The sequence below is a fragment of the Myotis davidii genome, unplaced genomic scaffold, assembly GCF_000327345.1.
Source record: "Myotis davidii unplaced genomic scaffold, ASM32734v1 scaffold591, whole genome shotgun sequence".
Classification (NCBI taxonomy): Eukaryota; Metazoa; Chordata; class Mammalia; order Chiroptera; family Vespertilionidae; genus Myotis; species Myotis davidii.
In genome coordinates this window covers 9,653-36,522 of record NW_006284340.1, presented here as the reverse complement: position 1 = coordinate 36,522, position 26,870 = coordinate 9,653, and the positions used below count along the sequence as shown (strand labels likewise).

Genomic DNA, 26,870 nt, shown 5'->3' with positions numbered 1-26,870 from the left:
AGTAATTCTTTATATATCTGAGCTCCCTGAGTTAGGATCATGTTCTTTGATCTCTTGTTTTTTATCCCTGCTCTTTGAGGTTTGACATTTTCTCAATCATCTAGATCAGTGGTCGCCAACCGGTGGTCCGTGAGGTCTGAAAGGTTGGCGACCGCTGGTCTAGATAAAGTTGGAGGTCTCTTCAGTGGTATGTTGCCAGGCCACTATTCTCCTGACTTTAAAAACATAGTTTCCTCTCCTTTCGAATTAAGCCCTGAAATTCTACATTCTCAAACTTGCTTGCTGTGTTTGCAGACTTGTAAGCATTTTTTTCACAGTTCTAAATGGTGAACGGACTTTGCCCAGGAGTTTTATCATTAATTGACATTCCTTGAAGAAGAGAATAATTCTGTTGTATTTTTTTTTTTTTTCTGCAGCTCAATGGCCTCCCAGAAGAAGAACCTTCAAGGTCTGGTTGCTGCAACCATCACGCCGATGACCGAGCATGGGTAACTACTATTTGGGACCTTAAAGGGATCTGTTCTCCACCAAAATGGACTGATGTTCTCTGTGTAACAGTCACTTAATCTGTGCACCTCTGTGGTACCGTTGTCTCTGGCCCCAAGTCAGAGACGAGGTCTCTATATCTCAAACAGTGCAGAAAGAGAGAAAAGATATAGCAGCTCTCCTTTCTCCCAGGGTCTGTAGCTCCACAGTGCAAATTCTCCTTGGATTTTATCACAGCTTTGGCTTCCCAAAGAAGACCAGTGGAATTGGATGAGACTTTCATTTTAGCAGGATTTGACCTCACTGACCTGGCTCCTCTAGATCCTGTCTCTAGACATCTGCATAATTCCACCTCAGGCTGCTCATAGACAGGATGAAGGTGGAGAAGGTAGCTGTAAGAGGGACCCCGTAGGCATGTTTGCAGTCTCATTTCAACATCGGTTACATGCTGGGGAGCCTGCAGGAGTGGGAGGTAGCAACAGATGATTGCTGAGAAATCATTGGCCAAACAAGTATTTTGACTTCCACATGAATAATATGGCCATCCATACTGTTTTGCTTAGACTGTCAGATAATAGTCATGTGCCGTACATGTCCATACGAGAAATATAACTTCTCCCTGGGACGTTGCCACTTAGGAAAAGGAGATTCATTTGCCTCTTGCATCTAAATGTTTTTGACATTTTAGAGAAGTCAGTCTGCCAAAACCATCAGAATTCTGGTTTCTTTAAGCTTCTTCTTTCTTCCTCTACAAGATATAAATGATCATGGAGTTATGTGTGCTAAGTGAGATTATCCATAGAATAGTGCTTAGCTTACGATCAATATGCACTTAGATCCATAAGTTTGAACTGCTTTTGTGGCATAAGAGCGGGGTAAAAGGAAGATGAGGAATTTAAGATATCTTTAAATAAGGCTCTTATTTTTGGTCTTCTGTTGCTGAATTTGTAAACATTAATCCTACTTTAAAGTAGATGAAATTTCTTTAACTTTTATTGTTATCAAAGTTGGCCATAGTACAGTTTTCCTTTTAGATCATTGTGAATTCAAGAATTCCAGCTTCTAGGATTCATGAAAATTCACATCTTTGCTAGTTCTAAATAAAACTCTTGCTGAGATGCCATTTAGATTACTCAATGGTTAGTAGCATTATTTTTTTTCCTGTTGCTTCTCTTTTTCCCTAAGTTCTAAGAAAGACTGAAGTCAGCTCCTTCTCGTTGTGTCAGCCACTTGCTGGACAGATGAAACAGAGGACATGTGATTGCATGAGCAGGCAGAATTTATTTCCTGTTTGCAAACCCAAAACACTACATCTGGTCTATGCTACTTTAATCTTTTCAATCAGACCCCTTTAGCCTAGAAGTGGCTTTTTAAAACAGTCTCATTTATTCATCTGGGGCCCATTGAGAATGTCAGTGTGTTCTTCCTCCCTATTCTGCTGTTTTGCTGTGGCCGCATGTATAGGAGATTACTAACATAACTTTGCTCTGCTGGTTCCTTCTCCGTTTCTCAAATACTTCTGGCCCTCCTGCCTCCACTTCACTGTTTTCTCTTTTTTCATCAATTCAAATCAAAATAAGAATGTATTTTTTGTAAGAAACGTGTAAGAATTAAATTAGTACATTATAAAAATGTATATAGCAGCCTGGCCAGTGTGGGTCAGTGGTTGAGCCAGGAGGTCACAGTCCCATCCCAGGTCAAGGTACATGTCCAGGTTGCGGCCTCAATCCCCAGTGGGGGGCAGACAGGAGGCAGCCAATTGATGATTCCCTCTCATCATTTATGTTTTTTTCCCTCTCAACCTTTCCCTTCCTCTCTCTGAAATCAATAAAAACACATTTAGAAAATAAAATATAAATAGGGCATAGTAGGCACATAAGCTGTGTTGGTTCCCTTTTCTCCCACCAAACATTCCCATACATACAAAACAGGTTTGGAGCACCCACGAGGAACAGCTGGCTTTTAACTTACTTACCCACAAGGGAATCTGCACTCCTGACATGTTTCTAAGAGATAGGACAAAAAGAAGGGTCACATGGAATCTCACGGTGAACATTCTGCCTCGTGACCTGCCACTGTGGGGTTCTTATACGTGGCTCATACTGTATACCATGGTCTCCATAATTCTTGGCTGAACAAGAACTATTTATTCCCCTGTCTCCTTTTTCTTCATGAGTCTAAGGCATTCTTATTACCAAATCAACTCTCTGAATATAATTTGATGTCTTTAACTGCGGAAATTGGCAAAAAGAACATGTTAAATGGGTTGTCTGAGTTGTTAACCTCCAGCTTTGCCACCAGCTAGCGGTCTGACCCTGGGGCCGTCCTGTCACCTTTTAAAAGTTCCCTTTCATATTCTGTAAAGAGAGGAAGTCCAACCACATTCTCTCGAAAGGCCATTCTAATTCTGGGAGTCTGCAGTCCTCCGATGACATCGGGGATATCTTGGTGATCCCCATTAAGTAAGAATGAATAAAATACCTGCAACTCCAGTTTCTCCTCCACACTATAGCCCAGTGAGCTTCCTCGTAAACCAATGCAATCATGTCACTCTCCCTCTTTAAGAATCTAAGCCTTGCAACTCATTTTATGATCTGTGGACCATTTTCTCTAACATCACATAGGAACTTGCTAGAAATGCAGAATTTCAGATCCTACTGCATAGGGTCTGAATGAGCTGGGTGAAAGGTGAAAGCCTAGAGTCTAGACCAGGGGTGGGCAAACTTTTTGACTCGAGGGCCACAATGGGTTCTTAAACTGGACCGGAGGGCCGGAACAAAAGCATGGATGGAGTGTTTGTGTGAACTAATATAAATTCAAAGTAAACATCATTACATAAAAGGGTACGGTCTTTTTTTTTTTTTTTAGTTTTATTCATTTCAAACGGGCCGGATCCGGCCCGCGGGCCGTAGTTTGCCCACGGCTGGTCTAGACCCTCTGGGATGACAGAGGAAGTCCTGTACAGTCTAACCATCCTGCTACACTTCCATTTCTCCCGAGCACTTCATACCCTCCCTTCCTCTGTGCCTTTCCCCATTCTGTTCCCTCTGCCTGTTTCTACCGCATCCTCTCCTTTCTCTGCTCCACTTGAACACTTCTTTCCATCTGTCAAAACCATCCTTTGGTGATTCTTTCCCATTTTCCCTAAAAAGAGTAAGAGGATCCCTCCCCTGCACCATGTGCACACCACTTTCCATCAGAATTACTTGTTTATAGTAAGTGTTACAGTAAGCTGTTTGTGACATGCCTATCTCTTCCAGGAGGCTCTGAGTGACTTCCCCGTATTCAATAGACATTTCTCAAGTACCAGGCAGTACACAAGGATGGAGCATGTATCTTATTTATCTTGGAATCTTCAGCATCTAGCACAGTGTGTGGTGAATTTTGGTTTTTCATGAGTGAATACACTACAGGGATGATTAATGCTGATGGTCAGGCAAACAGGGGGAAGGAAGCTAACGCTGATTGGCTAAACACCGTGTGTCCATCATGCTGGGTATTTCAATGTACATGTTCCAATTTAATCTTCACAACAAGTCTGTGACAGCTACCATCCCTATTTTTACATTGAATGAAACCAAGATCCCAAAGACCTTGCCCCCAGCCTCATAGCCGGAAAGGAAAGTCTCTACCTAGTCCAACCCCTATCTGTTTCTATACTGGAGTATAAAAGACTTTTGCTTTCATTCTTTGTTTCAATAAGTCACTTTTCCCTTCAGGCAAGCACAGTCATTAGAACAGAAAGTCCATTTCAGATTGGTTACAATGTCAAGAAAAAAAAGTTGTGTTTTCTCCCTCGAATGCCTTTGACTTCACCATGGGAATCTTCACCACATTCTCTAGTAAAACAAAACCCATTATCCCAAAAAAAGTTGTGTTTTCTCCCTCGAATGCCTTTGACTTCACCATGGGAATCTTCACCACATTCTCTAGTAAAACAAAACCCATTATCCCCGTCAGAAAGGGCCTGGCCTGCTGGCGTCAGAGTTGTACAGATTACCGTCTTTTCACCTGTGTTTGGGAGACTGTGACCCATATTCCCAGAACATGCCCTGGCACCGTGGGGCTGACATAATCCCTGCCCACGTCTCTGCTGAAGGAGCTTCAAAGTAATCAAGTAGTTACTTTGCCAAAAGCACACATAACTTCCATTGATTTCAAAGGCTGAAAAATGTAGGGGAAAGGCAAAAAGCTCGGAATGTCAGATTCCCCGATATGCACGCCCGATCTAGCCCATTGTGAAAAGAGCCTGCCTGTCCCTCTTGATTCTGTATACAAAGAGTCTTTCCTGTGTACTGTGTGCCAGGAGAGGAAATACACAGTAATAGGGATTTTTCTCTGAAAAGACACTTCAGAAAACTCTATTATCCTTATACTGTAAGAGAAGAGATCGGTATAGTCTACGTGTGTTTCCTCGTTCACCACTCAGGGCCTCAATTTATGGTTAGAAATAACATGATTAAAGATCTCTCTTCTGATAGAGTTTGTAAGTAAATGAAATGTCTAAGAATAGAGCATTAGCTAAATTAATTATGTCTATTTATACAATGAGATGCTGTGTAGCCAGTATAGTAACAGAATATCTGAAGAGGTGGGGGAATAGTCAATTTAGAAATGCTGTGAAAAAAAAATTACAATACTGTATAATATGCCTATATTTACTTAAGAAAATACTATATTGTGTATTTGTGAACAGAAAACTATCAAACTAATAAGAGTAATCATCTCCAGGGAGATCCTGAGTGGTTTATTTTTTTCCTTTCTTACTGTGTGGACTTTCTAAAATACATGATGTAGCTTCTGTAATAAGAAAAAAAGTTAAATACTTTTATTTAAAATACAATCATGGACCTAAGGCAAAGCATCTGAGCCCATGGGAACTGAAATTAAGATATTAAATTGGAGTTCAGACTGAGAATGACTCCAGGAAGCATGGGGTTGGTTCAGGCCAGTCTCCCCCGAGATTACTGGTGAGCTGTGTTCTTGGGGCTCCTGGAGGAAGGGAAGGTGCAGTAAAAAGCCGGTCCCGCTTTTTCAAGTGACCTGGCTGGTGCCCCCTCTCACCTCCATGAGCACCGAGCCCCAAACAGCTAGTGAAGAGAAGAATAATTCATTCTCAGTTTCCTTCTCTCCAGTGACTTCTTGGTAACTGACAGAGTGCCTGCAGCAATGGACATGAACCCAGATACCCTGGGGAGGTAGAGTAGGTGGGAAAGCAGGGAAGGGGGTAAAGTCCCCAGAGAGAATTATCATCCTGTTACCTCCTGAGCCCTGCTATTTGGGTGCCCTTGTGACAAATACGGTAACAGCTCGAGGCGATTTCACTGGGCTCTCTTGTGACTGGGGTCTCAGCATCCTGCCAACGGCCTCGGACTTGCATCTGCAGTCAGACAGGGACCGAAGTCCCTGCGGTGGACGGGGGCTTCTGTGCCTCCGTGGGGGCAGCCACTGCGCACCCAGCCATTGGTGCTGTATGGAAATGCAGGCCTGGCCTTGTTAGATCTTCTGACTTTTCAAATAAAATCATTTTTCTTTTAACATAGTGAAAGTCAACAAAACACATTGGGGGGCCATCCCTTTTCAACCTCTGACCTCTTTAAGGGGATTTAAAAGTTCCAAAAGGCCATACGTCTCAGAACATGTTGGGTCACTCTGCCACTGCCCCAGAAATCCCACCATTAGTATCACTCCTGTAGGCGAGAAGCATTTTATAAGCAGCAGCAAACTTCCTTGGAGGGTTAGGTCATCTGTCACCCATTGGCAGCCCTAACCTGAGTGAAATTGCTGTAGCCTGTCCATCATCCAGGCCTAAAAGAGTGGGGGACGTGGTGGGAGACACATGTAGATGTTGAGCATCTATGCTGTGCCTGGTGCAGACCAGGGGTTGCAAGGTATAAAAGGCACCGTCAGGAAGTTCTTGCTGCAGCATAAATAATTGATGTTTAAAATAAAGGAGACTGTGGACTTGGCTAAAGGTGTCGGGTATTTCTGGTTTTTGTCACTGTGGAGCAGTAACAGCAGTAATGCTTGAGCATTTCATTGGAGCCTGAAACAGTGCCAAGCATTTGTGCTGGCCTGGCCGTTCAAGGCCTCCGTGGAGGTGGAGGTCTCTGTTGAGTTTAGGAGTCCACTTTGTGGAGACACACATGCACACTAACAGAAGGTGTAAGTCGGTTTCTCTCTGTAAGGATTTCTGAGAATGTAAACAAGCTCTCCAGCTCCCTTTCCCAGATGAGAAGGTATTAGATGAAAGGCAAAGAATGCACAGTGCCTACCAGGCCTGGACCAGAGCTCTAGCTTCTCCTTGGGGGAAACCACAGTGCCTCTGTCAGAGTCCTTGAGTTAGTGGTGGGACTGGGGAGGTGGTAACATTTCGGTGAAAGGGTACAGGAGCCACTGTGTTTGAACCTGTAACTCCAACACAGGCTGTCACCCAGCCAGGTTCTTCTCAGTTTCTGCTCCGTGATTCAGAGCTGTTCTGTGACTGTTTGCATGAGTAGATGGACATCACTGGTCAAAACCAGAGATTGTGTCACACAAACAAAGCCCCTACTGCTTGCTCCTGCGTCTCAGAGCTTATCCCAAGTGGGGAAAAACTGATGGAAGCAGCAAGGAGCTGGGATATTGTAAAGATACGGTTCTGAGTGGTCAGAAATGCCCAAGGCACAGAGAGATTTCAAGAAGTTGAGCAGGTCAAGCTGACCTACTAATAAATGAGAGTCCTGAGATGGACTGTCTAGGCCAGCGGTTCTCAACCTGTGGGTCGCGACCCCTTTGGCGGTCAAATGACCCTTTCACAGGGGTCGCCTAAGACCATCCTGCATATCAGATATTTACATGACGATTCATAACAGTAGCAACATTACAGTTATGAAGTAGCAACGAAAATAACTTCATGGTTGGGTCACAACATGAGGAACTGTATTTAAAGGGCCAGAAGGTTGAGAACCACTGGTCTAGGCAGATAACACACCCATCTTATCTTTCAGTAAGAGCAACCTAAATTCGTCCCTGTCATGCATTCAGGGAGCCTCCCTGCTTAGTAAATCTGAGAGGCCAGGATTTGGCATTTAAGCAAGTGGGCAGGAAGGGTTAAGGTAGTGATACCTGTACATTAGCCATTATGGAGGGAGTCTGCTCCCCTTGGAGGTACACCTGCTCCCAAGGGCAAGCAGGGGGCTGGCTGTCATTTGCATGTTGTGGGCAGTGATTGTCTGTGAATTCCTTGTTTTGGTCTCTCTGGTTCCCATTCCATTTGACAATACCCTTTGATGTCTTTGTTTTCTCAATGCATCAGATTTTTTTTTTGTTTTGAACACAAAGTACTAGTTGGCTGCCATTTGCATTTTTGTCAGTGGGGCCAGCGAATCCTAATTTAATTTTAACCTCATTCACATTTTTACAACATTTAACACAGACTTGCCCCACATTTCTCCTTTGTATTTTCGCTCTCCTGCCATCATCTGCCCCACCTCTATTATGACTGAGAACAGTGGTTTTATATGGCTTGTGTTTGAGTCAGTTTGTGGATTTCACAGTCAATATGGTTTTGAGGACAAGAGCTCTTATTGCCTTAAGCATCAGATGCTTATAAGTTCAGTACACTACAGAGTGCATGCAGATGACATGGGATCTTGTTACAATGCAGATTCTGACTGGGTAGGGCTGTGTGGGGCCTGGGACTCTGCATTTCTAAGACTCCCTCAGGTGCTGCTGTTCCACTCACTGCACTTTGAGAGGCAAAGTTCCTTTCCAACTGGTAATCCTCTTTGACTTAAAACTAGCAAATACATATGGAGTTATGCTTTCATTTGTTGTCACAACTATTAAGTGCTAAAATTCTTAAATTTAGTAAGATTGAATTTTCCTATTTAATAAGCCAAAGAAATTATTGCTTCTCACCAAGTAGAAAATGTTCTCATGTAACCATGCCCCCAAACGTCACTCTTCCCAAAAAGAACAAAAGATGATTCCGTAACTTCCTTTTGAACATTATTTTTTCAAGATGCTTTTTTAATAATTAAATGTAAAGTCTTTGTTGACTAATAGTGTTTTGCTCACATAAGTGAGGAACATTTGGCTGAGCAGAGAAACCACCAGACAGAAGAAAGCAAAACAAGAAAACAGGAATTATGCAGAGGAGGCTAGGAATTTCACAACTGACTAGGTGGATTTTTAAAACTATTAACAGCCTGGCTAGTATGGCTCAGTGGTTGAGCGTCGATATGAACCAGGAGGTGATGGTTTGATTCCCGGTCAGGGCACATGCCTGCCTGGGTTGCAGGCTAGATCCCCACTGTGGGGCATGCAGCAGGCAACTGATCAATGATTCTCTCTCATCATTGATGTTTCTCTCTCTCTGTCTCTCTCTCTCTCTCTCTCTCTCTCTCTTTCCCCCCCCTCTCTCTCTGAAATAAATAAAAATATATTTTTTAAAAAACTATTACCAACAGAGAGCAGGTGATAGACTTGGGGACTGATTGAATAATATTCTAAAAAAGACTAAGTATACATTTTTTCCTATATTTTTTCTTGTGTCTTTTAGAGAAATCAACCTTTCAGTCATTGGTCAGTACGTGGATTATCTTGTGGAAAAACAGGGAGTGAAGAATATTTTTGGTAAGTCACCTTTAGAGATTTCTCTACATAACTAGCTCTGTCCATAACTCTAGCTCAGTCCTTAACTCTAGCTCTGTCCATAACTCCTCTAGCTCAGTCCTTAGAAAGTAGCCAGGAGGTTACAGTGTCGTTGTGTCATAGGTCATGAGTGAGCCTGGCTAAGCTATGTCAGATTTGTGAATTTGTAGACTCATTAATTTTAGACCTAAAAAGTCCCTCAAAAGATTATCTGATTTAGTGGTGTGCCTTCACAACAGAAAGAGTATTGTTTTTACCTCCACTGGAAGAAAATCAGTGGCTCAGGTATATTATTTAGGTTGCCCAAGTTTATTCTGTCAACAAATGCTAGAGGAATAACAAAACGCAGGTTTCTCTTTTGCTCTCTTTTTTAAAAATTTTTACTTATTGATTTTAGAGAGAAAGAGAAAGGGAGGAAGAGGGAGAGAGACATTAATGTTTGTTGTTCCACGTGTTTATGCGTCCATTGGTTGATTTTTGTACATGCCCTGCAGGGATTGAAACCCCCACATTGGTGGATTGCGACGACGCTCGAACCAACTGAGCCACCTGGCTAGGCCCAGGCTTCTCTTTCTTAAGAACGGGCTTTATTCTCCCTTCTCCCAGACCTTTCCTGTTGTATGTGTAAGAAAGACTCTAACTGCAGCACATAAAGGAATTGCAGGTCGAGCAGTTACCCTCATTTATTCATATAGTAGAAATTAGAAAAATCAGACCTTGAACATTTTAAGCCTGACAACTACTAGTACACTTACCTGTGACTACCCAGCCCCTTGTGTTGTGTTCTGGGCCTCAGCCCCTTGGATAGAACACTACACCTTGGCCCCGAGCTGCTGCTCTACCAACAGGGTCCCTTTCAAAATTAGAGGCACCGTGGTCATAATCACATCAGGTTAAACTTCTGTGAAAAGGTGATCAGGCCACATGTCACAACCAAAACCTGACTCCAGAATCACTCATGGTCCCCCTCCAGCTGGAAGCCATAGTGGGGAAGACAGATTCTTCCTCCTCAGAAGGCTCTAGGGAGCATGCTTGAAGTGTCTCACAACACCAAGAGTGATAACACTTCCCAACTTCCCCTGGCCTCCCACCTTCCTCTGTCCCAGCTGATGCTGGCGTTTGGAGAGCCAACGTGCTGCCACATGCATTAGGCGCAGTGATGGATCCTGTGCCATTGGCATCCTTTCTGTGACCTATTAAGGGATGACTTTGCTAGGAGGGAATGTTTTGGAATCACAGAGATCTGGATTCAAACTTGGATTAGTTAGTGATTCAGAGCCTCACTTTTTCATCTGTAAATGGGAAGAATTATTTGTAATTGGCAGGGCTATTGTGAGAAGTGAACATATAAGAAAATATGTTCACTTCTACAGGAAATAGTAACATCCTGGTGCTTTCTTTTGAATTATTATAAAAAAGTTGTCCTAGCCCAGCTGATATGGTTCAGTGGTTAAGCATCAACCTAAGAACCAAAAGGTTACAGTTTGATTCCCAGTCAAGGGCTCATGCCCGGGTTGCGGGCTCAATCCCCAGTATGGGGCGTGCAGGAGGGAGCCAATCAATGATTCTCTCTCATCATCGATGTTTCTATCTCTCTCTACCTCTCCCTTCCTCTTTGAAATCAATAAAAATATATTTTAAAAAGTAAGTTGTGCTAGAGTGCTCCCATGCCGAACTGCAGACAGCAGCCATGACCTGACATCCAGGACTGGAGGGTGTTGACTGCCCTGCCATTCAGCCCAAATATCGAACTGGGTGGTGTGTTGGAGATTTGCCTAAAACACGGGCAGTCATCCTTGTCTTTGCTCTCTATCCCTGATAGCAGTGACATATTTGTAATTGTAAGTCAGAATTCACCTTCCTGCTACTTTTGACAAGGTGAAGAAGAAAATAATACTGAGTCTGAGGAGAAAATGGAAAATGGCATTTTCCCTCCCTGAGTGGATCCTCTGCTGTTTCTCCCTATTACTCCCTCCTAAGCAGGGATTTCTGACCCTGCCCCCCCTCCCATTGTTGATGTTGGATCACTGACTGCCTCTTTATTTGGAACAGTGAATGGCACCACGGGAGAAGGCCTGTCTCTGAGCATCTCAGAGCGCCGCCGGGTCGCAGAGGAGTGGGTGACAAAAGGAAGGAACAAGTGAGTGGCTCCACCCTGATAAAAACACTCATCTGTCAGAGCTGTATCGTCAGCGGCTCTTCCTCGATGACACAGCCTCCCTGTCTTCCAGTCACAAGTCAGGTTCAAGGTCAGCTTGTGGGACAATGAACAGGGACCCAAGGATCCTAGCACATGGATGAGGAACCCAGGCAGAGGGGCCCCCTTCTTTGTATGGAAGGGCAGCTAGGCTTCAAGACATGCCTGGCTCTAGGAGATCCCACCCGAAAACTGGAACCTGCCTCTCAGCTATCTACCAATCCCTCCTCTTGGGTTACCTGGCCCTGGACTTGGGGGGAAAAGGGAAGGTGCTGGTGCCTGGCTCCCCTAGGCTTCTGGCTCTTCTACAGAGAAATTCATGCTTCTAGGAAGTGAAGACATCTGCCCAGAACAAGGAGTTGGGTGGAATTTAGAACTTAAGGAGAATAGTGAAGATCTGGAGTAGCCACTGCAGGGAAATTGGAAAGGCAAGTAAGTCAGGTCAACCAGAAGGCCTTTTGGAGTCTCCATCTCCTGAATCGGAAATGACAAGTTTGTATTCAAGCCATACAGAGTTTTCTCTAGCAGCATCTAGCACCAGCGTGGAGGGGAGCAGGAAATGGATGATTGTTTTAACTTAAGCCAGTTAACAGGGACAAGGAGGTCATGCAATAAAGTTACAGGTAAGAGTCAAACAGGTCAGTCAGCTTCTTTTCTCCTTTCAAAAGTCTTATTATCTTTTAACAATGCAGACCCGATCATATCACATCCCATTTTACCCAAGACAGAACAACTCAGGAATCAGTGCAGGACGCAGAGATTGGGCCTAAGTGGAAATGCAGCATCTCCATCCCTTGAGCATGGGGTCTGTCTCATTCAGAGTCCCTCAGGAGACGCACTGGGACACCTGGTTTCACTGTGGGATCTTGTTAATTCCTCTCCTGAGACCAGTCTCTGTGGCCTCTTCCCCCGGGGCCACATGGAGCACTTCTAAAGATGAACAGTGGAGTCTCAGAGAAAACCTCTTAGGGCCAAATTCTAGGGACTTACAAGATTGGAAAAAGCTTTTTACAGTGACTTCATTTCTCATATGGCTGGTTCCGGATTGTACTCTGTGAGGAACCTCTTTATTTCTATCTCCCACAAAAAAAAGAAAGAAAATCTAAGTTTTACACCTATCTTTATGTATACAATCACCATCAAATACCACATCTAAAACAATGCTTTGTCAAAAACAGTACTCAAGTATTGATTAATCAGTTATTGGTTTCAAAATTCTTCTCAGTTGAACCTTAAAATTTTATTGTCTGGACATTCTTTTTTTTTAAGTCCTGAATTAGATTAATTATAAATAGGCCACTGCAGAATTTAATAGTCATGAGACTGAAATTAATCAGTTATTAGCTAACTGCTAAATCCCGCACAAACCAAAATAGTACAGCCCCTCTATGTTGTCATAAACTTCAGATGATGCAACTGAAACCAGACAACCGATGGGTCCAGGCTGCTTGTCACTACTTGAACCGATTAAACAGAGACAAGGTTGAATTATATATGAGCATTTATTCCGATACTGTTGGCAGTATGGGAAAGCAGCAGGTCATCCACAAAAAAAATCTGCTCTGTAGCCCCCCATAAGCCAGCTGCTTGGGTAGGACAAAGATTACATGCGGAAGTAGGAACTACAGGCATGGGAAAGTAGGCAATGTGGGCTGAGGAGGGACTCCATTGTTTGGGCAACAAGGTTGCTAATCTTTCTATGATATTAGGCAGTTCTTGAATGAGAATGGACCACATTCTAAGGTTGACTCGCAGGTCCAAGGTTGACTCCCAAGTCCCAGGGGTGTACAACTCCCAGGTTAGAATGTCCTTTCTTTAAGCAGAACAAGGCAATCATGGTTAATGGAGCATGATTAATATTTCTTATAACTACAGTTAGTCCCCAATATTCTATTTTTGCCCCTAACACAACTGTGCTTCTTTTTTGCAGGTTGGATCAAGTGGTAATTCATGTAGGAGCCCTGAGCTTGAAGGAGTCCCAAGAACTGGTGTGTATGTGGGTCCATCTGGGAGAGCCACTCTAGCAAATTAATCAACCCAAGGATTGAGTAGTTAGAACTTCCAATCTATAGCCAGTGAGTCAGAAGCACAGGTGATAACCTGGGATGGTGACTGGAGTCTGAAGTGGGGGCAGGGGGCTCGGGGACTGAGCCCTCACCATCTGGAATCTGACTCTATGTCCAGGTAGAGAGTGTCGGAGTTGAGTTGAATCGTAGGATACCCAGCTAATGTCAGAGGATTGCTTGTGGTGAGGGGAGACCCTCACACCTCTTCACATTAGAATTGTGACCAGATCCATAAGGGTCTTCTTTCTTCTTTTAAAGGCCCAACATGCAGCAGAAATTGGGGCCGATGGCATCGCTGTTATTGCACCTTTCTTTCTCAAGCCACAGAACAAAGGTAATTAGGTCTAAGTGCACAGCACCTCATGTGGTCTACTTCTTTTTGCCTTCATTCACAATGGTTATATTTAACTCATGAAAGTAAAGTTTTATAGACTAGATGCATGACATTGTAATGGTACAGCAGTTCTCCAGAATAGTTGGCCTCCCTGGATCGTAAAGAAAAGACTTCATTAAAGGATTTCAGCTCTTTTGCCAAGTAATCTGATTGGGTCATCCACCGAGCTCAGGTGAACCTATAGGTGCCTGTGTTTAGATCAGGTGTCCACTCCTTGTTGTATGAGTTGTGCAGAGTGTCAGAGTTACATGGCAAAGTTTGGGGCCATTATTCTCAAAAAAGAGGAATATGAGTACTGAGCCTTTTGAGACTACATGTTCTATACAAGGTTGAGAGCATGACGAATTTGAAATTTCACAGACACATCTAGTGTCTTCCAAAATATCAAGGTATTGTTTTTTCCTCTTCTACACTCTCAATTAAAAACCATTTGTGGTTTCCAAGTGCCCTGAGTCTTTGTAATCCTTTTGATCAGAAAAAAAAAGAAATAGAAATTTAAAAAGGATTAGAAACAGACAAGATGTTATTTGCATGCATGATTAAATAAATCCATACTAAATGTATAATAGGTTGAAATTATCATAAAATATCATCTATTAATGTTGTTAATATAAAGTAATTTAAATACTGCTATTTTGGGAATTTAAAGTGAACAATTTGTAAGGTTTTTTTTTCACATGGCTTTAAATTTTTTTACATGAGTACTTTTCTCAAAAGAGACAAGAGAAAAAGAACAAATTACACATAACACTTCTGTCTGAAATATTCATCATCGATAATATATCATTACAGTATTCAGGTGGAGCATGTAAGATTCTCTCCCATTCTCCAGTGGTATAAAAAGCAATTCTGATGGATTTATTTATTATCTGCAGCAATATTGCAGTTGAAGCTCACACTGGATAATGTAAAGTAACAGTTCCTAAGTAAACTAGAGTGAGCTCTCTTCTGATATACCTGGATTTCTCCCCAAAAGGAAAAAGTACCAAACTCTGGTTGAATTACTGTGGGATGTGCAAATACTCTCATAACTCCCTTTGAGCAGATGTTGCTTATCCTTTTGTTGGGGAATTTCCTCAGTTACAACTTTCTCATTCTGATCCTAATGCAAAGTCTTTGTTGTTCACTGACCACATTTAGCCCCTCTAGGGTAAGAGGAGAAGAGTCCTACCGGATGGGATTCTCATTTTTGTAAGAGTATCTCATGAGCTTCTCTTAATAGGTGGGGAGGTTCACACCACTGTTTTGTTTTTTAAAATTTGTAAGAGTATCTCATGAGCTTCTCTTAATAGGCGGGGAGGTTCACACCACTGTTTTGTTTTTTTTTAAAATACATTTTTATTTATTTCAGAGAGGAAGGGAGAAGGAGAGAAAGATAGATACATCAATAATGAGAGAGAGTCATTGATTGGCTGCTACCTGCACACACCCCCTATTGGGATCAAGCACACAACCCAGGCATGTGCCCTGACCTGGAATCCGACCATGATCTCCCAGGTCATAGGTAGACGCTCCACCACTGAGCTACACTGGCTGGGCCATACCAGTATTTTAACAGTACTTTAGAATAGTAGGAAAGTGAGCATCTTATTTTGGCCTTTCTACAGAAAGGAAAGTACAACTTCCAGTGAAGTGATTTGCAGACACTGCAGTAAGCAATCACAGGGTTGGTAAGAGGGGCCAAGAATTTCCGGCTCCCGAAAACAATGGCTGCATTTCGTGAGCTGGTTCATCTACCAGGGAAAGCCAGTGTTTTACACATGTTCACATCCGGACTCTTCCTGCTTTCTTTCAGATGACCTCACTGCTTTCCTAAAGGAGGTGGCTGCTGCTGCCCCGGCGCTGCCATTCTATTATTATCACATCCCTGCCTTGACAGGGGTAAAGAGTAAGTGCTGCTTCTTCCCATGTTGCTCTCTCCCCACCTCTCACATCTTACCCTAATGCACTAAGAACCCCAATCCTTCCCACCCACCCCATGTCATAAAAGCATAATGCTGTTGACTAGACAGTTCCAATTGCTCCAAAATAAATCACTCTTATCAAAAATGAAGTCAGCCCTTTTCAATCATTGACACCACCCGATAATGGAAGTTAAGTTATGAGAGAGGAGTTGACCCCTGGGCACTCCCAGCAGACCCTTGTGTCTATCACCCGCCCCCCCACCCTCCTCCTTATACAAGAAGACACAGCCTGGAAGCCCCACTAGGACAGGACTGTCTGCCTTGTGTCCTACTGTATTCTCAGTGCCTGGCACATAGGAAGGTACTCTGCCCTCTTCTTGCTTCTAGCCTTGTTACTATACTTGTCCAGTAAGAAGACTGTTACAATTAAATGAAATATTTTAGATTATTTTTTGAATTTCCATTTCTTTCTTTCTTAAACATAAAAATAGAAGTTGTGCTCTACAAATATCCAGTGATAGTCTTCAAGGAATGGGAGACTTGGAGCTATAATGTGACAATACATAGGACCTGCTAGGCGAGGGCAAGCGGCCATGTCCAACCTGCGGTCAGTTAAGGCTGAGCAAAGCTCCTGGAAACTCCGTGCAGATGGGAAGGGCTACATGGGATGTTATTTGATATTTACTGGGGGTGTGAAGATGCATGAGGCATTCATTGTTTTGAGCAGTTCGTGCTGAGGAGCTGCTGGATGGGATTCAGGAGAAGATCCCCACCTTCCAAGGGCTGAAATTTAGCGACACAGATCTCCTAGACTTCGGACAGTGCGTTGATCAGAATCGCGAGCGACAGTTTGCTTTCCTTTTCGGGGTGGATGAGGTAAGGCACTCTTTGGCATATCTCACAGGTTAGTTTCCCTCCAAAACAATTTATGGAGCTGCTTATACAGGAGCATCTTCTCTTTTGCATAAAAATAAATACTCTTTGTCTGTTTCTGATTAGCAACTGCTGAGTGCTCTGGTGATGGGAGCCACGGGAGCAGTGGGCAGGTAAGCAGGACTGATTTCCCCCAGTGGTTACACATGTACCAATGTATAAATGTCAAGTCCCCCCACAGAGGCATTCATCTCCTAAGTAGTAATACTTCCTGCATGTACACCTTTTCTATGGAAGTTGCCTTTCTTCTCCACCATCTTTCAGTGAGAGGGAATTCAGTAGGACTGAGCAACTCCATCGTTACTAGAAGCCTCTGATGCAGTGAGAGGTCAGGCACAGGAGCTGAGAGCAATGCACAGAATTTCTTGGACAGAAATGATTTGGTTACAAATAACAGAAACCCATTTGAACTATCTTATGTGAACTAAGTTGTTATTATAAAATACTAGGAAATTACATAAAACTCAAGAGGAGAAAGTATAGCCAAGCCTAAGAACATGAGAACCCAGAACTACAAAGCTCTCAACAGCCAAGGCAGCTCATTCTCCAGCTGCAGTCCTCTGGAGACGCTCCCCTCTGCCTCTCTCTGCAAAACTCCTTCTTTTCCCCTCCCTTTCTCTCCAAATGGGTTTTCGGTGCTTCCACACACACACACACACCGTCAGTCGTGGCTGCCCAAATATGGCATCTCAGGATATGACTAGATAGTCAAGTGTCCGCCCAAGGCCCTAGCTAAGCTGCTGCAGGAAAGTAGAATCGTGTGGCCCCATGCCTGCTCAGGGAAGGCCGGCAATATGATCAGTTAACTGCACATGTTAAAACCAATTCATTAGAAATGTGTCTGCAGACAGATGGATTGAAATATTTGCACTAACTGAAAGTACCTTCCTTCCCTGCAGGAAAGGTACAGGAGGAGCAAATAATATTCACAGTGTGTCTTGGTGAGCATGGCTTTGGCGAAGAGTAACTGAGTTAGACAAGCCGGGATGGCCTGTATCCTCCAGCATCACCGTAGGGCCATTTCTACCAAGGAAAGCCAAATGCCCACATCTGCTGACTGTGGAATGGTTTTCCCTCTGGAAGTTGTGACTGTTCTGACTCTTGTTGTTTTGGCCTTGGTATTAGATATTTTAATTCGGTCAACATAATTTATAAGTAGAGTACATTTGGTTAGACTCCACGTCGTCTCCATTAGAATCACGTTCCTCTCTGAGGACACATCTAAGACCCCTGGGATATGACTGTACTATTCTGAACCTCCTCAGACTTCCATGTACATATTGGGACTTAGGAGTGTTTCGTACCTACAAGTGACTTTTCTCGGCTATAGTATTTTATTTTTTTTGCACTTTATTACTGGACGATAATAGGAACTTCAAGTTCTTGGAATTCCTTGATGTTGACTCTAGTGTCTACATACATGAAAGACATTCTATTCTTGGTACATCAAGATGAGCACTTTTCCTGATACTGACTGACTATACAAGATTTTGTTAACAAATGAGGAAGCATTCTAGTTATAAATTTTTATAACCTATCTTTCTGGTTATAGATGTTAGTGATTTGTCTTTATTGCTAGTTAGAGCTGTTTGTTTTTTTCTAAGTCCACAAGACCATTTTATCAGATCAAATCACTTTTGTTGTTGTTGGATTATATAACAGGGCAGCCTGAAGTGATGGAAACTTTGTGATAACTCTGTAGCGCTTCTTGAGCCATAGTTTCATCACCGTGAAATAGAAACCAGGCCTACCTTGCAGGGCTGAGAGAGAATGAGACATGACTTATGTCAAGCACCTAAAATATCATAGGCACTTAATAAATGGCCTCTCATTTTTATTACTGTCATTATTATTTTCTAGAAACTGGTCTCTAGGTTAATATATAAGTTGTCAAGGATTTAGGTAATCCATTGGGACTTCCCCCTTTTCCTGTGGTGCCTCCTTCATCTACTTCCCCAGCAGAAGGTTTTTAGGACTCACATTTTACCTACAGCTCTTATCTGGCTGTGCCTCTGTGTGTGCCCAGAGACTCAGTGGTTCCTTACTAAACACACCTCCACCTTTCTTTCTTTCTTCTAATTTTATCCTTTTCCACTTTCCTTCATTTTCTTCATTCGATTTGGGTGTTCTCTGCCTCCTCTTGGCACTGCTTAGTGCTGCTGGAAAACTTAGAACTGAAGACACCTGACCCGCTGATAGGTTAGGGCCTAAAAATAGACTTTCTGGAAGCTCAGTGTACTTGTGCCTTGCAAGTAGCAGTGGGGTTTGAAGATCTGGACCTTTCCCGCGGGGTTATTGGTTCTACAGTGTGTGCTGTTTTCTTTCAGTACCTATAACTACCTGGGAAAAAAGACAAACCAGATGTTGGAGGCTTATGAGCGGAAGGACTTCTCTTCAGCCCTGAATTATCAGGTTAACTATTTCTTCCCTTCACCGAACCACAGCCTTTGTTCTTTCCCACTGGAGAATTCCCAGTCCCTCTCATCCTGCCATACCTGCCCTCGTTAAAATTGCCTCCCTGCCTCTCTCTTTCCTTTTCTTCTGTTCCTTACTTTTTTCTTGATGAAAATCAAACCTGTCCCCATTGTTCCTGCTCCCCACCTGCCTAATCAGGACAGGCCCCAGGCAGGAACGACTCCTCTCTGTTCCTCCTAGAAATAACCTTATTTTTACTCTATGTTTTTGTGGCTGTAAAAGAATAGCAGATTTTTGGGGAAAGGACCACATGCCATCCCCTTGAGGACGTTACAGCTGAAGTCATCAGAAGCTGTGAAGCTGGTGACCTTAAATGGGGAGACTTAATTCAAAGTCAGAGCAGGTCAGTCCTCTTGAGCTGGGAAATGTGCTGAGAATGGAAAACATCCAGCAGGCAGGAAACAGGAGCCACTGGCTTTGAAGCAGGGAAAGGAAAGCAGCAGGAGCTCCTGTGTGTCGGGGAGGAGCCCAGGGGACATGTGGCTGCCATGAATGTCACACGGAGGACGGCCTACCTGTCCGGGGAACACAGGGCCTTGCTGGGCGGAACTGGTCTCAGCAGCTGGGTAGTATGTGTACTTCAGGTAAATGGAATGAGCCAGAAAGAAAGAGAGCAGGCACAAGAGAAAGGCTTTTGGAGGCCAAGAGACACGGGGATTTTCAGGATAATGAAAGTGACCCAGAGGACTATCCCAAAAGGCTAAGTGGGAATGAAAGGCATAAGCAAGATCAGAGCAGGTGGACTGTCCTGAGCACGGAGCCGACCTAAGTCTACTTCCTACTTAAAGTTTAAATAGCTCATTTAAATATTTACCTTTGGTTAGCTCCAGACCAGGTGAAATTGAGGCAGGAACAGGGTAGGGACTTAGGAAGGTATGCAACTAAATTAAACATTAGCAAGGCTTTGATTTCAATCATAGCAAGTCTGAATTATGTGGACACTGCCATCCCTTTGCATTCATGGTTTTCTTTTTCCTCCGTTTCCGGAAAAAGTTATTTCTGAACATTCCAACCTTTTCCGAGCTGAAAGACAGGGAAAGCATAGGATGGAGTAAGCTCTGAACCAGCTGAGATATGGACCCTTAGCGGTTCCTTTTTTCTGGCTGATCCAGTTTCTATCTCTTTTTACCCACTCCACCCCCCATTCAGTCCCACTCAAATAAACCAGCCTACTCCAAACAGTATTGGCAAGGAAATCAGTTTACCGCATTCTCTGTTTCTTCTTATGGAAGGCAAGTGGGTCTCACTAACTCATCTGCACGGATGCCAAGGGCCAAGTCCAGTTCTTAATTTCAGTAACGCTCGTCTCTGCCCTAAAGGAGTTTGCAGCCTAGTGAAGAGGCAGGCAAGTAACAAATTAGGGCTAACCTTAGCCATTCTCATGAACTTAAATTCCATTTGTTATATTTACTTCAGTGAAATGACATGTGTACAAAGATATTCCTTCCAGTATTATTTATAACTGTAAAAGAGTGGAAACTGCCCAAATACTCATCTATAAGGAAATAGTTAAACACATTATGTTTGAGTTACACAATCAAAATACACATTCAAAGGATGAGATCATTTTATATGTACAGATCCGGAAAGATCTCCATGGTACGTTAAGTGAAAAAAAGCAGCAACATGCAGACTTGAGAATGTGGTGTGCTATAGTTCGGTGTGAGGGGGAAGCACTGGATATCAAAATTATATTCTGCACTGAATTTTTATTACAGTATACAATTGATGGAAACAGCATAAAAGTAAAATGTTACTGAAAATACACCTCTTAGTGAGATGGATGGGAGTCTTTTTTTTTTTTTATGAATTAGTTCATGAAATCCTGGATGAATCTTACTTTCTGCTAAGACGAGTTAAAGTTCAGCATCAATACTATTTCTGTTGGTTTGTTTTTAGAGAATAAGTGCTCTGAAACCCTGTTCATGTAAATGACTAGATAAGAATGGAAGAAATTTTATCACAGTGCCACTCAATTCTGTCAGCTGACAACAGCAACACTGAAAGCAGTGTTGGAAGCAGAAACTGAAAACCTCTCGTTTTTATAGAGGACTTGTTATCCATTAGTTAGAGGAATCTCTTTCTTTATTGATGCCAATACCAACATTTTGATTTGCTCCTTTATTTGCTTCCCAGAGGTGTCCCAGGGAAGTGATGTGGGAGCTATGTCTTTGTTTTTTCAAAGGTGGGAGAAAAAGGACTGTGAAAGGGGAAATATAAAAGGACAGCCCACACCTCTACTGTGTGTGAATTCTTATTCTGACCCATTTTAGAAATTAGCACTTAGAGAAGTTGAGGATCTAGAAATTGATTTCCGTAAATCTTTGCCTTGGCCCATTGCCCCTTAGGTATCTTGGAAAGATATACCCCAAGGTTAGTGTACCCCAGTTTGGAAACAACTGCTCTCTCTGATAAATCTACCTACGTGAGCTTAGTGGGTTAAAAGGCTGTCTTCTCTACTTTAACTCTCTATTGCACAATTCTATCATTGGAGCTTCCTATCTGCCCTGGCCCATTTTACAAAGCTTAAATGTATGAAAAGATCCTACCGTGTCCTGAATGGATGTCAACCATCCTTGGCTGTTTTTCTCCACTCTGACAGACCTTCAGAAAACTAAGGTGTCTGGACTTTTTGGTTTGGGGTTTCTGTAATTTGACCTCTAAGTTCTTTAAATTGTTTTCACAGTTCAGGAATGCTGACTATAGATTTTTTTGTTCCTTTTCAGTTTTGTATTCAGAGATTTATCAACTTTGTGATCAAACTAGGTAAGTTTCCTTCTTGTCTGCTACTGGAGACTATAAAGGAAATGGGCTTTCTCTGAGGATTTTGGAGAAAGTGATATGATGCATTTTGATCCCATTCTCTTGAGGGTTCAACAAAAATACCTTTTAATGCTAATACTAACCTTCAGGGCCAACCTGATAAAATAGTGAAGTCAACCTAGTTGGAAGGCTTGGGCATCTTCCTTAAACCTTTCTCCTCTACTTTAGCACTTTGCTCACTTCCCTGCTCTATACACACACACACACACACCATTTTCTATTCCTTCTCCCCTGCACCTTCAGCACTCCCTCCCTTTACTTGCCTGTGCTCATTAAAATTCCACTACCACACTGTCACTGACTTCAGACTAAGTGCCTGGAGGAAGGCAGTCTGAATATAGATCGTACTAAATTGTGAATGACTGACAGCGCTCCCAAGAGTATCTGCAACTTAAAAAGAGTTTATAAACACAACTAAGCTCAAATGGATGGAGGATTGGATAATATGACAATGTAGAATCTGAGGGAAATACAGTGAATTTGAGTAAAGAAACCTTTGCAGAGTCTCCTACATCTTATCCTATGATACATGCCAAATGCCACCATTCACTCCACTTCTGCAAGAGACTGGCCCTTCCTGAGAACCTAGGTCAAGTCCAAGAAAAGTTTAGGCTGCCCTGACCGGTTTGGCTCAGTGGATAGAGTGTCGGCCTGCGGACTGAAGGGTCCCAGGTTCAATTCCGGTCAAGGGCATGTACCTTGGTTGCGGGCACATCCCCAGTAGGGAGTGTGCAGGAGACAGCTGATCGATGTTTCTCTCTCATTGATATTTCTAACACTATCCCTCTCCCTTCCTCTCTGTAAAAAATCAATAAAATATATTTTTTTAAAAAGAAAAGTTTAGGCTTATTCTTGGCAAACCTGCCGCACCTCCTTTTCAGAGCCTTTCTGACTCACCCTAGCAACCTCGAAGCACCTAGAATGTGTTATTTCCCTCATTCTCACCAGATTTTCAGCTAGCTCTCTTAATCCTTCAAGGACAGTGTTTCCCATTTGCTTTACCACTTTCATTTTTGTCATATTTCTGTGCCACCAGTACTATTAAGGACCTATTGTTATTCCCTTGCCCTAAGCAATACTTTTTTACAGAATTGTGGGTTTGATATGATAGTTATATGTTCCTAAAGTGCACTGAAGTAGATATTGAACTATTGACTTTTTAAAAGAACCAAAAGTTTATCTGTATATATGATTGTTTTGCATATCAGCAGTGATACTGTAACAGTTTTACAAAACATAGCTCTAAGATATTACTTGAAGGATTAACTTTGCCAGAATATTTGCATTTTAAAAGGGGACTCTTGAAGATAGATTTTATTGTGCTTTGTTGTTTTTTTTTTGAAGATAGTTATTATGTTCTCAAAGAACACATCTTCAAAAGCTCATTTCAGACTTTCTTGGGAGTTGGAGTTGAGTTTTCATGGTGTAGTCAAAGAGAAACTTATCTTAATAAACATGTAGTACTATCATGAAGGTAGCTCCCTATTCCACCATTTATAATAAACATGGGTCATTTTGCACTCATCAGACTGTATGCTATTTAATTAGTCGTTCTAGTATTTTCCTTCCCAATGATAAATTGTTACTCTAACTAAGTTAATTTAGCAAAAGGAAGTTACTTCTTATATTGTAAAAAGCAATAGCAGGTTAAGAAAACAAATACCTTTTTCTCTATTCTGGATTATTTCCTGATACCTACCTTCAAAAACACTAATTCTATCTTTAGCTATGTTTAGTTTCACTGATTATATATTTTTCATTTTCAGTATTTCTTTTAGGCTGTTGTTTTCAAGTCTTCCTATTCTTTATTTCTATGCCCCTTTCTGAGCCCATGGCTTCTACTTCTTTCTTTTACCTCTGTGAAGTCTCTTTCAGAATTCTGTATCAGTTCGCAGGACGTGAAACTTGCTAATTGTGCATTTGCTGGCTTTCACACAGCTTCTTTTTCCTCATGTTCTCTGTCATTTTTAACTGAATGCATCTTCAGAGACTCTTGTTTTCTGGGCAACCCTCTGAGCTCCAGGTTGTGAGGTGTCCCATCAGGCCTCTGCTAGGACACGTAATTTCACCAGTTCTAACCAGTTTTTAGGTTATTTCTTAGTCTGGTTCCTACATCAGGTGCATAATGCAAATATGGATCTATCATTCATGTATGGCACAGGCTCGGGGCTTCTTTCATGTGATCATTTTCCATCCACAGCCCAGGCAGAAGTCAAGAGCTGTGCCTCCATCCCTAAGTCAGTGGGCCAGGTTTTTTTCTCTTGTTTTTCATAGAAGGCTGGCTACCAGTTTACACAGGGAATTTGAGTCCAGCTCTTTGCTATGCACAGACCCAAGGCTTCCTCTTGCTTTCCTGCCCCAGCTTTATAACACCAGCCCAGAACAGCAACATTGAGTCACAAACTACCTTAAATAGTGCATCTCTCAGGGACTTCTCAGACATGCTTGAACTAAATTCTGTCCTAGCGATGAAGTCCTATATCATTTGATCAACCACACTATACCCCTGAATCAGATTATTCTCATGGACCATTCGGCTTCAGCTCTTCACTACTCTGACCTCTTTATCCCTGATAACTTTGGTGCCTCCTTTTTGCTTTTGAGGTTAACTTTGAGTCTTACTTCATTTTATTTTATAGCTTGTCAATTTGTTTAAAACATTTTTCCGTCCAGCATTTCTATGTATTTGAAGTAGGAAGAGGGATTCCCTGTCTTCTCAGTCTGCCACATTGACGAGAAACGTTCCCATCTTTTAGCTCACCTTATTCTGTCGTAGTAGTCACTGTAAAAATGTGATCTCTTCTTGTGGATGTTTGTGGTGGAGTGGACAGTCCCAGTCACATTGCCTCCTTTATTTTTTTCTGTGTAGGTTTTGGAGTGTCACAGACCAAAGCCATCATGACTCTGGTGTCTGGGATTCCAATGGGCCCACCCCGGCTCCCACTGCAGAGAGCCTCCAAGGAGTTTATTGATAATGCAGAAGCTAAACTGAAGAGTCTGGGTTCCTATTATGATCTTTAAAAGTTTTATTTTTGTGAAGGGACGAAAACTCCAAAAGGATCCATGAGCCCTGAGTCATTCAGTATTGCACAAAATTTTCATGGAGAAATTTCTGCTTCTGTGGATGAAATGGAATCAAGAGGGAAATTGTAATTAATTCCATTTGCTTTCGGAGCTCCCATTATCTTGATTTCTGGTTCTCAATCCTATCTTCAAGTTTTCTCATCTTAAACCACTTGTAATGTACTTTCATTTCAATAAATATTCATTTGGGATCTAGGAAAATGCGGAGCTACCTTGAATGCCAAATTACAACATGACTTAACAAATACACAGCTATTAACACACCAGCTTCCTAGGCTGCTCAGCATGACTCTAGAACACCTGCTTTCAGATTAATTGTGATGTCACAGGTTTCCCCCAAAAGATTGGGTTAGGTGAGAACTTGCTTCAGTTCCTATAATGGAAAGGCCCATTAGGGTGGTTTTCACATAACAAAGGACAGGCCTTCCAAAAAGAATTCAGGTCTCCACATGTTGCTAAATGAGAACTTTAATTAGAGCTTCAAGTTTCAAAGAACCAAAGAGTTGTGCTCTGGCCACCACAAACTTCCCCTTACTCCCCTGAGAAAAAGTAAAACATCCTATATCCCTATAGAAATGTATGAGTAGCAACAAAAGCTTATAGAAAGCAGGCAGCAAAATGCTCAAATCTACACCTGCATGGGGAAATAAAGCCCCAATCCTTAATACCGGCACCATAACAGCCCCTGTAAATATGGTGTTTCAATGACCGCAAAAGTAAGCAGCAAGCCAACGTATAAACTAATGTTAAAGTAATTGCTATGAAACAAAGGCAGAGAAAACAAAGATAACTCTAAAAGTAGAACAAAGCAAGTTACAAAGTCCAATAAACTTGAGTAAATTTCTGTACAGGAAGTCACAGGGCTTGTAGATAAATGTTTCAATAGAAACTGGTACAGTGGATACAGAAAAGTAATATCCGTGAATGACCTCCATTGTCATGCTTGCTTATAAAAAAGAATGAATAGAATCATGCTGGAATATAAGCACAATGAAGTATCAGTTATTATTAGTTTTTGTAGCTATTCAAGCATTTCAGTGTATGTTCTTTATACAACTGAGAACATGACATCACTGTTAAACCTTTTAACTAAGAGTTGGCAAAATAACATGCACAGCAAGCCATAAAAAAAGAATTATAAAAGAAATTGGCATTTCAATGAATACCAATAATTTTAAAGGAATCAGATATCTTCTCCATCCTCAAAATCTAGACAATCATTTCTGTTGGAATCCAGATTGTACACTCCACTTGTGACATTCATCACACTAAAAGTCATCAGTATTAAATATTAAGCCATTAACACTACCACTATCAATAACACTTTTTAAAAAGGATTTAATTTTTCTCTTGTTGTAATGTATTGTACTTGCTGTGTCTAGAAGCTTTCAGATCTGTCCTTATTTTCTCAAACTGTATTGTTGGCTCAGTTAGTGGGTATAGGACCCCGACTCCCCACCAAAACGTTCAAAAGCGGCCACTACCGGAAGCGACCTTCGAGGCACAGCGAATCTCCTAGGCGACGGGATGTTCAGGCTCCGCCTCTTCCGCGCGGCGTCCGCGGCGCGGAGCTCTCTTTCTGCGCCTGCGTAAGCGCGCTGACCACGCCCCCCGCCGCCGCCGCCGCAGCCATTTCGCCGGCGCCTCGGTGCGAGTTGCGGTCCGTTCAGCGGGTTTCTCCGAGAGAGGCCGGTACCGCGGACCGTCCGAAGAGGGCTGTGCTCTCGGGCACCAGGCAGCGGAGGCCGGTAAGGGAAAGGCGTCGTTGCCGCCCGCTGTGACGGGCGGCATGAGGCCCCACCGCTCTGCAGCCGGGCTTTGTTGTGAAGCGCGGGCCGCGGTGGCGGGTGGGGGAAGGGCGAGTCGCCGCA

General features: G+C 42.6%; 1 protein-coding gene across 1 annotated transcript; it reads left to right on the top strand.

Annotated features, from left to right (window-relative positions):
• The first annotated feature begins 416 nt into the window (after positions 1-416).
• On the top strand, positions 417-24,869 carry NPL (N-acetylneuraminate pyruvate lyase (dihydrodipicolinate synthase)). The gene is made up of 10 exons (XM_015569963.1): positions 417-488; positions 9,032-9,105; positions 11,176-11,263; positions 13,251-13,308; positions 13,645-13,720; positions 15,576-15,668; positions 16,412-16,560; positions 16,684-16,730; positions 21,819-21,858; positions 24,785-24,869. Exons 1-9 carry the CDS (start codon positions 421-423, stop codon positions 21,847-21,849), a joined length of 684 nt encoding a protein of 227 aa, XP_015425449.1. The 5' UTR covers positions 417-420; the 3' UTR covers positions 21,850-21,858; positions 24,785-24,869.
• The last annotated feature ends 2,001 nt before the right edge of the window (positions 24,870-26,870 follow it).